We start from the raw sequence: 12,284 nt of genomic DNA, 5'->3' as shown, positions 1-12,284 counted from the left end.
CTCATGGGCATATTGTACACGTTTACATTCACGGCTGACATTTATTAGAGGAATTTTTTAATGAAGAAAATGCTAATTCAGAGCAACCAGCTGTCCTGATTTGTACTGTGGCAGAGCAACTACAGGGAATTTACTGTACAAATAAATAGCCTGAGGCTTTAACACATAAACTGGCTAATTAAACGATGTCAATATCACTGACAATGAGTTTCATTAATGTTTGTATCAATTACAACAACTCTGTGCCTGAAGCACTTAGGAGGCAGGGTCACCTCAAAATAATGTAAAATGTCAACTTTGAATAAATGAAAATGAACCATTGTGATGAGCTCGGGGTTTTGGATTGCACAAAGCAAGAACTGAAACAATAAAAAGTGACCTTGGTACCGACACCACTGGGTTTGAAAAGATATCCTGTTTAAATACAAAGACCGGCAGCAATAATGAGACTAGTTTATAATCTGGCTGGGTCAAAACACAGGGATACATTTGATTGTTTTTCCAGTGCATTTCAACACAATCCATGTTCATGATCGGATGAAAATACAAGAGGACTTTAAAAAAAACATTTTGGCAACTCAATAGAATAGAATAAAGAAAAAAAAACATTTTAAAGAGTTAAAAAAGGAGATTGGAACCACATTCATGCCTTAAACGCAGAGCAACAATTGTCTTTTCTTAGCATAAAGACTGACTGTATGTTACACAAGTATTGTGAACAATAAAACATCGACAAATGTAAGGTGTCCAAATTAACTCTGCATCTGTATTCCCCAAATTGTAATTGGTACATTCCACAAGACCCGGACCCCCACTGACACGCAGTCCAACCAACAACAATGTTTGCACTAACTGTCAAATTGTACATCATTTATTATTATAATAGAGCTAGGGTCTTTTTCATTTTATGGTAAGTTTTCTATTTATGTTCTTGGCTGCAGTACTTTGTGTTATTGTTTATTCTTCACTGAACAGCAAGGAAACTTCCTAGTATGTGAAAAAGTACTCGGCAATAAACTCCTCTCTGATTCTGATTTCTGAACTTAAGCTAATTGCCTCCAGACATCAAAGTGAGACGAGTCTCATCTAACTCATAGTAAACATGTTTTCCCAAAGATAGAGGTCATGGTTAGCTTTGGAGAAATATTTTTACTTTTTAAACAGGACGGGACACGAAGTCTGGTCGCTGGCAACAACTCCAAACAGTTCATATGACCAGCTATCAACCCCAACCTGAAAATAGCACATGTTAATATTGTACCCACTGTTTTCCCGACACATTCTCACTCCATACTCATCAAATTCATTTCGGGCGATGCCTTTGAGTCTTAGTTTTCAACAAGGGAGTATCAATATAACATTAGTTGCATAGTTTCAAAATCCATTTCTATCTTCACAAGAAGTTAGCCTTCACTAACAAAACCAGTGAGTTAGGTTGAGGAAAAGAACGTGACTAATGAGTGAAAGCTGTCCATGTTCACTTTGAGTTTGGCCCCGGACACGAACAGCCTCCCGCAGACAGCAGACTCTCACACACTTCATACCCGGCCACGTGGTCTTACATCGATCTGCCATGCTGACCGGCACTGACCAAGTAGCGGTATTTGACGAGTCGTTAGTTAGAATGTAGTGGTTAGTGGTTTCTGAATATGAAAATACTGCATTTCATTTTAATCATTAAAACAAACACGCTATGTTGTTTTTCTGGAGAGGACGATCATTACTGCATGACCACGAGAGGTTGCATGTCAGGAAATATAACAGTTGCAATCATTTCTTTGTTCAGTTGCATTTATGCTGGTTCTTTCCTCGTAGAAAACTTCAGAGTTAGCTCCGTTTGCAACTTAATGAAGAATTTCTGCACGATCCGATCGATTAAAAGGTTTAACCATCTGCTCTTCTTATAAAACAACAGCTTGAGGAAAGCATAACAAGATCTTACTGGTGTTTAATGTTTCTTTCGGCTGGGAGCGGGATCGACTCTTGGGACAAAACTAATAGTAATAAAAGACTTACATGTGAGTTTTAACAGAACAAAAATAAAACTAAGAAAAACAGGAACCATAAACACCAGATTAGATCAAAGCACACGTCCCTCAATTATCCCATCACAGTGTTAGGATACTTTGAAAAAACGTTATTATTCTCCAGTATACGCTTATTTAACGCCCCTAGAGACTATAATGCTGTATGGTAAGTGAATATATTTAGCTATCGTTCATATTGGCTTACTGTGTCCCCAGTGGCAGTCTGCTGCCTCCAAGCCGTCTCCTTGTATCTGTACTGTCATGTAGCTGCACAGCTACACTGTATGTGTCCCGTCCTGTCCATCACACATCTCCGGAGGCTTACGTAACCATGCTTTTATAGGCCAGACCATGACAAACCAACAAATGTCTAATGTGTGTTTTTACATACAGCTTTTCCAACATTATCCTCTATTCTGTCCATGTTGCCTTTGCAGGCCACACACACACACACACACACACACACACACACACACACACACACACACACACACACACACACACACAGTCACACCCTCTGATTCATAACAATCCCAATTAAAACTCACGTCTATTTTGTTGAACAGCACGCCCATGAAAACACGTCTTGCTGCAGTGTTTCATAAACCAGAGGTCACTCCTCAAAAAAAGGTCGTGGACATGCTTTGAGTGTGCATGTAAAATTTCAGAAGAAAAAAAAAACATTTCAATAGTGTGCCATGGGTTACAACAATAACTGTTCGGAACCTTCCTCTTGTAAATCCTCTTATTTGTGAGACATTCTTGTGATTTACTTGATATTGCTTTTCATATGTTTAGTTTTTATTGTTTTCAACACTGAAGTAATTATTGCACATAATCTTTAAGCAGCTGGTTTCACTTGAACACGCCGTTGCTATTGGCAACCACTACTGGCACATGAAAAGAGGTCACAATGACGAGGCGACAGTACTTTGGACTGAACCGCTGCCCAGAGAAATAGCATAAAGCATTTCTCTGTGCTTTATGCTGGGAAAGCATAAAGCACCAGGTACCATGAATAAACACAAGCTGTAAAACAGAGCCGTTCGTTGGTTTCCCCACAGGACGTTTATTAAACAGTGTTGAGAAGGTGTCAGGGTCAATGATGTAGAAGACGGAAGCAGAATTATTTTAATTATTTATTGAGAGCAAGAGTTGAGAAATACAGGCAGGGAACAAGAAAATCTAGAAGACTAATAGGAGGAGCACACAGCAGCGAAGGGGACAGCTTGATCCCTGACAACGTGGTGCTGTATATATGTAGTGAACGAGTGATTGGGGAAGTGTGAACAGGTGAGCAGGCCTAACGAGGGACAGGTGAAACTAATCAGGCAATCAAACAAACAGGAAGTGAAATGAGAGGAGAGGTAAATGTAAATGTACTTTACTTATACAGCCCTTTACAACAACCTTTCGGTTCACCAAAGTGCTTTACTGCCAAAAATAAAAAGAAGAATAAAATAAAAGCAATTAAAAACAATTACAAACAATGAAATACAGTAAAATCAAAGAAAGACTAAAATAAGATACAAATAAAAATGTCATCACGCTACTAGGTATTAAAAGCCATCCTGAATAAATAGGTTTTAAGCCTGGATTTGAGGAGGCCCAGGTTAGAAATGAGGCACATTTCGGTGGGGAGCTTGTTCCAGAGCCTGGGGGCAGCAGCGAAAAGGCTCGGTCACCCCAGTGCTTGTATTTAGACCTGGGCACTTTGAGCAAAAGATGATTGGTTGACCTCAGAGCTCTACCAGGATTACGGACGGTTAAAAGCTCAGATAAATACAGTGGGGCAAGGCCATTAAGAGCTTTAAAAACAAACAATAAAAGTTTAAAATCAATTCTATAAAGGACAGGAAGCCAATGAAGGTGAGTAACAAAATAAAACAGGAAGCACTGAAAAATGAAAAAGGAAAAATGGTACATTTAGAAAGAGGTGACGTGCAACAACCCAGCCTGTAGACGTCCACACACATTCCTGAGTTTTGATTCACATGGGCTTTAATCTGTATCCATGAAATGTTCAGAAAAAAAGCACAAGTGGCAAACTCTACTATAACCAAGAGGAACAAGAATTTGCGATTCCCAATAAAATGTGTTTCAGACCGTTTTGGTACGATACAAAATTAGATTCTTGATAATGAAATGCAAATGTTTCTGTTGACTTCATTAATGTGGTATATGGAATATAAATCGCTGCTTATAGACTGTATTTGCTTCACACATGAGAAACTTTGAGAGCTACAACATAGAAAGAAGTACACGCGGTGTATCGGGCAGGAAAAATGAATGAAATGCTGACTCTCATACCGTTTGATCAGAACAACCCATCATATGTCTTTGTTTAGGGGGAAATGTTGGTTCCGACTGTGAACACTTGAGTTTTCTGTTCCTCTGATGACGGCTCCCTGTAGGTCGCTGTCTGGCTTGTTTGCTTTCTCGTTATGCGATCTGGTCAGTGTGTGACGCGACAGGCGTTCAAGGTTGATTCAGACATCCAGCAGGAAGCGTCGGATGAATGTTAAAAGACATTCCCACTTCCCATCCGTTTCAAAGGGGCCCTCTTCATCTCCTCGGCCCTCCTGCTGAGCACCCTCGCTGGGCAGAGGAGAGCTCGAGGCCAGCCTCTCCACCAGCTCTCAGCTCTTTCGTCACCTTTCATCATGCTTTTCTCTCTGCTCCTCTGTCTGCTTTCGGTTTTAAAGCTATGGTTCGCTTGCTTTAAAGCGAGATAAGAGAAAAGAGACAATTAGCAAGTGATTCTTCCTGAATCCTCGCGGGTGACTGTCTAGCCTCTGCGTTTTATTTTGAACTGTATTTTTTTTTTATGCTTGTTAACCTCAGAGGGTAGAGGCAGACATCCCTTTCCTCCAACTGTGTTCAGACAAATTGCTACACTGATGCATTAGAAACATTAGTGGCCGAGACAGCTTGTACAAAGACAAACGTTATTGCTTTCGGACTGTTGCTGCTTTACTGCAGTGCAAGAACCTAAAAACTGCATGAGGGTTAAACCTCCCTAAACCTAAGAGAAAAAACAAGGGGGGCAATAGTCCTTTCTTGCCCTTTGCTGCCTGTAGAAACTAAGCCGATTGGGTCCTGTATTATTTTGCAGAAATGTCTTGCTTTCCGTTTTTTGTTGACTTGGCCAGGATGTGACCAACATAAGATGCAGGGCTAATACATATATAACGTTCTATGTTGTCAAGGAAACCACACATTCCTACATATATGTCGGTTATGTTGGAATATATGGTATCTTTTTTTTACCTCATTGGAGGGAAATGATGGAAGAAGGCTTGGTAGAAGGAGTGCAGAAAGGGAGGAAACATGGCTGGAGGGGGGAGATAACTGTGGAGAGGGAGGGCAAGAGAACAGACACACACACACACACACACACACACACACAGCTCCTAAGGTGTTTTCTGCACACTAATTGTTGCACATCGCTTTGTGCCACACAGCCTGCCTAAATACTAAAAGAAATAAAGAGAGAGTGAGAGAGAGAGAGAGAGAGAGAGAGAGAGAGAGAGAGAGAGAAACTCGCTCTCACCCACTCACCTGGGGCATCTCGTATTGATTTGCGTCTCTTTTTGAGCGTCTCTTTTATTTACACACAACTTTATTTATTCAGGCTCACGTTGGCGCTCAAGAGGAGTCAGCCAATTACCTATGCATTATAGATGAGAATGCCGTCGACCTCTCGTAGCTCCCATCTCCTCCTCTCCTTCCTCTCTCCTTCTTTCCCTCTCCTTCCATTACATCTTCTCCTATTTCTTCCTTCCCTTTGGTTTCCTTCCTTTTTGTTCACGCTCATCCCTCTTTCCTCTTTTAATTCGCTTAAACCTTAATCACCTCCTCCTCTTCTTATTTCCCTTCTTCCTCCCCTATCTCCCACTCTGCTGGTAGCCCTGGAGGTATTTTACTACAAAACAAAGATGAAACACATCTCCATACAGTGATTCATACACACATTTAGATTTCCCTATTGTTCTCAATTGGTGTTACGCTATAATGTAACACACAGCAGCGTTAATGGTCTCCTAAGTTTGAGAGAGAGAGAGAGCAACACATTTGTAGCAAACAGGAAACAGGCTCCACTCCAGCTTGATGTGAAAAGCCCAGCGGAGATGTGACCACATGACTAAAGGCGCTGGATGCATGCTCCTCCTCCTCCTCCTCTTCCTCCTCCACTTCAAAAGGATGTCGGCTTCATTAAAGAGCCACGCCAGGAAACACGAGAAATGTACCACAAAGAGATGAGTGTTTGTCTTCACATCTGTAGGCGAGCTTGCACTTAGACACACACGCTCGACTGAAAGCCTCCTCTTACTTCCAGACTCCAACACAGTGGGAGAATATGTTATGTAATATAATACATATATTACACATGTAATATTCTATTGTGCGTGCAGGTATAAACAAATGCACACACAACAATGCATACACAAGCACCCTCATGGTTGTATGATCAAAGGAAGAACGGGAACGCTGCAGTGCGCTGAGGCAAAGGCCAGGGGAAGAAAGGTAATTAGAGCCGCAGTAGCAGCAACAATGTATAAAAACAAACAAAGTGGACGTCAGAAAAAGTGTTGTGCGAGTTACATATTTATCATCTCCATGGGCTGGTGGGTATTCAGCTGTGTGCATCAATCTCTTCCTGTACTGGTCTTTAGTTTTTGAAGTTTTGATGGCAAAATAATAACATGGATCAATAAAGTAACTGGCGCTGCCTTTTAAATCCACTATTTGTTTCTTTTGCTGCGCTGGTTTGGTTTATGTCTAGATGGAGACTTCGGTCAAAATGAATTGTGGCCCGGAGGCATTTTGAGGACTATTCAGACTCAAGCTGTGCGTTGCATCTTCACACAACACGTGCACGCGCACTCACAGTCTGTGTCCTTCAAGTGACTCAAGAGGTTTGGTGATCCGGGGTGTGTGCAACGAAAACAGGAAATATGCCGCCGTTGGAAAAGTTCCCCATGTGGTTCCCTCGGCAGCTACGCTTAAAGTTTGAAAGTCACCTTGAGAGCCGACGGAGACTTTCAGAGAGAGCTGGAAATCTCACCTGAATATATGATGGTTACTGTAACACTATACGCTCCACCTTCAGTGGCTCAGAATATTTAGAGAAATACACTTATTTGCATTCTTGCGGTGACTTTCTGGAGTCTCCCCGCTGGTTGCCTGGCAAATTCACTCCAAGAAGCAACTGCAGCCAAAACAAACATCATCCGCGTAAAAACACGCCGTGTCGTTTTAAAATGTTGGTTTTGGTAGAATCAGTGGGATTTAGAGATGCTGCTAGGCAGAAAGGTGAGCTGATTATCTCTTCTTCCAGCTTCATAATGAACACACTCATACGGTAACAATTTTCAAAACTAATCCGATTTCCTCAAAATGCAGATCTGTTACCTCAATGGAAAACACGTTAGCTCCCTCAACTTAACCACACTTCATTTGCGACAAAGAAAATGTGCTCAGCTTCAATTGATATGAATGAATGAATTCTAATGTGACATCATCACACATTATGCTCGTTGCTATGACATTAGAGCCTTCCTATTGGCTGCAGCCTGCTCTAATGTGCTGGGTTCATGGAGAGAAAGAAGTGATTTTCTGCACAGGGCCTAAGTGCTTTTTTATGATCATTGTAAATATTTCACTCAGGAAGATGGATGAATTGCAGAGATTAAAGTATTCATTGCAATTTGAATTGCCTGTGGTGCTAAATTGAAATCACAGAACGCTGGTGAATAGGGTGACATTTTCCCACCAATGCAGGTGCAGGTCAATGAGGATTTGATGAGTGATTTATTATTCATGTTATTCTTCACTGGGATTCAGACCAAGAGCAGCTCTGGTTCTCTAACTAAAGCACACACACACACACACACACACACACACACACACACACACACACACACACACACACACACACACACACACACACACACACACACACTCATCGTTAATCGAAGAGCTGTGTATTGATTACGGATGGCCTTACTACTGTTGGGGTTCATTCGATCTGGCTCCAAATAAACCAAAACAAAAATAGGAAGGTGCACTCGGTGGAGTGAAAAAGGCAAAAATAAAAAGGCACAAAATAACCGTGTCTCTGACAGCGGCGCAGCGGCTGGGGATCAGTGATTCACTCAGCTGTGTTTTCTCCAGCAGTTAAGAGTAGTGAGTGAGGAGTCAGCAGGCAGTCAATGGCGGTATAAAACAGGTAATGAAACCTTGACACAGCCATAACCGCACCCAAAATATAATGCTTAATGTGTAATATAATGTTTGATGCAGCGGAATGAGCGATTAGCCGTGGACAGACACGGAGGTGCACACTCACTCACTCACTCACTCACTCACTCACTCACTCACTCACTCACTCACTCACTCACTCACTCACTCACTCACTCACTCACTCACTCACTCACTCACTCACTCACTCACTCATCTATCCAGCAAGCCACACTGGTTTATGACAGTGGTATGGACACAAAATAAACAGATTATTCGGTAATTTGCAATCAATGGATAGAGGAAACCGGAATAACCTACTAAATTAATACGTTGTTAGGTCTGTCCTCAAGACCACGCGCATGCTAACAATAGAGCTACTCTGTCAAAACTCAGAATGATTTAATCTAGAAATAAATCTTTGCACAGAGAGGGGTACAAGGTTTTTGGAACATGGTGGTGAAAAGGAGGACAGAGATGTCAAAGATGTGGGACACCTGGACATAGAGCCATTAATTAGGAATGACCCGGACAAAGGACGCCAACAGTTCACTCAGGTGACTGCAGACTGGGTTAGTTTTGCACATGTAGCTGCAGTTGTGCTCGTTTAGCAATTGTAAAAACTGTAATATCTCTGTGAAGATATGGTGTGGAAGTACCACACAACTAACATACCCGGTGTTTGTCATGTGGAATATGGGGATCATACTATTTTACAATCTTAAGGGTGTGTCGGGGATTGGACATCTTTTAGCTTTGTTTTGGGGCTCCACCAACTGTGCTAAGTCTGCTTTTGCACACTGCCCTATTAGCTTTAGCCTTGTTTCCCAGAGTAATACTGGACAGTAGCTGGAGTAAAAAAAAACACATTATATAAAATACATCGTTGCTCATCCACAAATACTGGACACTAATCTGAAATCTAATTTCTCCGTCTCCCCTCTGTCACTTGCTCCCTCACTTCTTATCGACAGCTTCGACCTCCGTGTGAGAAACATCAAAGGTTCCTCCCCAGTCGGACTGATGGAAATGCAAATAGGTGTGAACGGTGTGAGGATCTGAAAGGTGGGTGTAGAAGCGAGAATAGCAGAAACATAAGAAGACAGGAAGGGGCCGAGTGAAGACCACACAACATAAAACACACCTCAACACTTTGATTTGTTCTGATTTTTTATTTTATTATTTTTCTTTCCATAATAAAGCCTGGAGGACTCTTTAAAAATCCAGCTGAGAGCTCTAAAGGCTTATTTATTGAAAAATAATCTTGTCCCCTTTTTTTTGTCCTCTTTCCTCCTCCTTTCTTTTCGCCACACGAGATGATTGCATTGACCGATGTTGCCTCAGACTTTGGGTTCAGCCTGATAAATTGCTCTGTCCATCATTGGAGGACGAGAGCAAAAGCAAGGGAGATAACTTGGTTGTCCATCATCCTTTGTCCAAGTGCAGAGAGGAGATTGGATATTGACCCGGGGTTGCCTTCTTCAAGCCCAGATATTTGAAGACTCTGTCACGGAATGACACTATAGTCCCAGTTTCTCTGCAGTCACGCGCTTCTTCAAGTTTTCCAACTTATACGCTGTATTTTTGAAGAGATGCAGTTCCAAAAAAATGAAATCTCATGTATCACATCACCGGTCAACGTCTTTTGAAAACGATTATCCTGTAGTTGAAGATTTAATGTGAAGATTTGTCGGCATAGTGAGTGATAACCCAGCCTCTGCCCCTGCTTCCTGCTGCTTTATATCTGCAGCTAGTTACAGTATACAGCTGTTATAACAACGACAGCCAGCCAAAGATCTCCCTTACAACCTTCAAACCCATGCATGCCTGCTCCTCATTATCCTATATCTATTGTTTTTTTGGGGGGGAGCTGCCTCTCTGCACCATCATTGCTTGTCACAGCTCTACACCCAGTTCTGGTCTGTGGGATGCCCCCCTCAGCCCCCCAGCCCCACCAATCTCTGTCTAATTCTTTTGCGTCTGCCCTTCTCCTGTCCCGTCATTATAGACAGTCTCTGCACAGCGCCACCTGGCCGCGGCGGAAGTCCCTGCACGGGCAAAGACGTCTGTATTTGGGGGAGTATCCTGCACAGCTGAAGAGGAGGGGTTCCCGCTGGAGGCCGCACTCTCGCCGCACCACCGAGAAGGCTGGAAGGATGTGGTTGATCTCGGAGTCGACCACCTCGCACTGCACCTCCAACCTGAGGGGTGAAACAGGAGCAGAGGTCTGTGTACGCCCTCAAATAACACTTCACCGGGGTTAATGTTCTGCCGTGTTCTCCAAAGGGTCACTGAGAAAATATGACTACGAGAAACAGGAGAGTGGAATTGGCATTTATACTCAAAATGATACTCAACATACATGGAGTGTAGATACAGGATTCACGGGAAGTTTCCTCACTTTAATCAAACTACAGATGGCAATTTAAAAAGAGAACGGCAACATTTAATGGAACAGGAACAAAAGGACGGCGGCAATGTAAACCGAGACTGAGAAGTAATCACAGAAGTTAGTTGGAGGATGAAAGGAGCGAAGAATAAGAGCCAGATTGAAAGCAGTCAGTAGGGGGATGTTTGACGGAGCAGCCTTTAAGTCTCTGAGCTTCAAAAAAGGCAGAAACTTAAGTTTCTGGTTCAACTGCCTGGAGCTGTTACAGAACACACAATAAATACCTGCTGAGATTTAGCATCACCTGTTCACCGTCAGTGTCAGCTAATACAGGAGAAGCTATCCATCTGGGCGGTTTAGATGCCATAACTTAGTTGCAGAGGAAGTGCAACCATTGTTTTTTCTTTGAGGGACTTTCAAGGAAAAGCTGTTTGTTTTTCAGAAGTGACCGGAGAGGGAGCAGCAACTAAACAGAGTGAGCCATTTTTAGATGACCAAAGTGTTACAATTAACTTTCATGAATTGAAGACTGTGAAAGGGATTCAGGTCAGGTACCTGTCAATCACAATGTAATCACGCCCTAAAGCAAACCCTGCTTTTTTGTGTATGTTTACTAATGGGTTCATCATTTAATAAAATACTTGAAAGGAGTGATTGAGACCATTAATTCATATTTACAATATTTACTGAGGTAAATCGTTACAAGTGGGATCATTTTCTCATATACTTCTATACAATAGACTTCTTTTTGCAACCAGAGGGGTTGCCCCCTGGTGGCCATGTGAACGAATGCAAGTTTAATGTACATTAACTTCACTTTTCAGACAAAGCAGTTCATGCCATCATCATCATTTTGTGGGAATGACAGAAGTCCAAAGATTGCAGTTGAGGGAATGATACTGTATCAAAAACACAAACGTATTTAAAAGGTAAAAATACCGTCTTATAGCACCAGATTCATCCTCTGGGTGAATTGAAGGACATGTGTGTTTGGGTAAGAAAGGTTGTTTGTTGGGACTAAAGTGCGTAGGTATGCAGCTTTCAGGCATGTGGGGGGCACACCTAGCCCTGATGGACGTTGGGCTGACTCACCTGCGCAGGGCCTCCTTGTTGTTGATGAAGCGGAAGTGAGCGGGCTCACAGATGAAACCCTCTGAATGGCACGCCTCCACGCAGGACTGGCCCTCTTGAGATACGAGCAGCCGGAGGGAGCTGAGAGGAGGCCAGGCAAGGGCAGTCGTCACATTGGATGCCCAGCCAAGGGCTGTGGAATTGGGCAGGGGCACAAACAGAGGTCCTGTAATCCTGCTGCCACCAGCAGACCCAGGTCTGGAGAGGTTGGCTGGAATGAAGGGGGGCTCTAGGGAGCAGAAGTCCTGCAGTGGAAAGAGAGAGTAACCTACATTTGTGCAATCATGTTATTGTGGTAGACTGTTTTGTGTGTGTGTGTGTGTGTGTGTGTGTGTGTGTGTGTGTGTGTGAAGGAAAGTTGCTGTTCTTGGAGATGTGGATGGAGGAATTTCTAGTGAGATGCGTCTCGACTAGGATTTCTTGTCTTTGTTGCAGAAGCAGGCTCCAACATTCAGCTTGTTGGCTGTTTTGAGGGGGCTGCTTGGGGACTTGAG

At 42.7% G+C, this 12,284-nt stretch overlaps 2 protein-coding genes across 3 annotated transcripts in view; one reads left to right on the top strand and one right to left on the bottom strand.

Moving 5' to 3' along the window:
• Positions 1–12,284, top strand: part of LOC311008880 (ATP-dependent RNA helicase DDX39A) — a 104,395-nt gene that overhangs the window by 82,782 nt on the left and 9,329 nt on the right. The gene's annotated exons all lie outside the window — the stretch shown is intronic.
• LOC311008844 (alpha-1,6-mannosylglycoprotein 6-beta-N-acetylglucosaminyltransferase B-like) overlaps positions 9,437–12,284 on the bottom strand; it is a 111,830-nt gene continuing 108,982 nt past the window's right edge. For both annotated transcript variants that reach the window (XM_084002767.1, XM_084002768.1), the window contains exons 16-17: positions 11,752–12,035; positions 9,437–10,471 (exon numbers count right to left, since the gene is read on the bottom strand). In XM_084002767.1, coding sequence (XP_083858893.1) covers positions 10,273–10,471; positions 11,752–12,035 — 483 coding nt within the window. In that variant the 3' untranslated portion in view covers positions 9,437–10,272. The remainder of the gene's footprint in view (positions 10,472–11,751; positions 12,036–12,284) is intronic.

The sequence above is a fragment of the Eutrigla gurnardus genome (assembly GCF_963514095.1).
Source record: "Eutrigla gurnardus genome assembly, chromosome: 3".
Taxonomy (NCBI): domain Eukaryota; kingdom Metazoa; phylum Chordata; class Actinopteri; order Perciformes; family Triglidae; genus Eutrigla; species Eutrigla gurnardus.
This window is presented reverse-complemented; position numbering and strand designations above follow the sequence as displayed.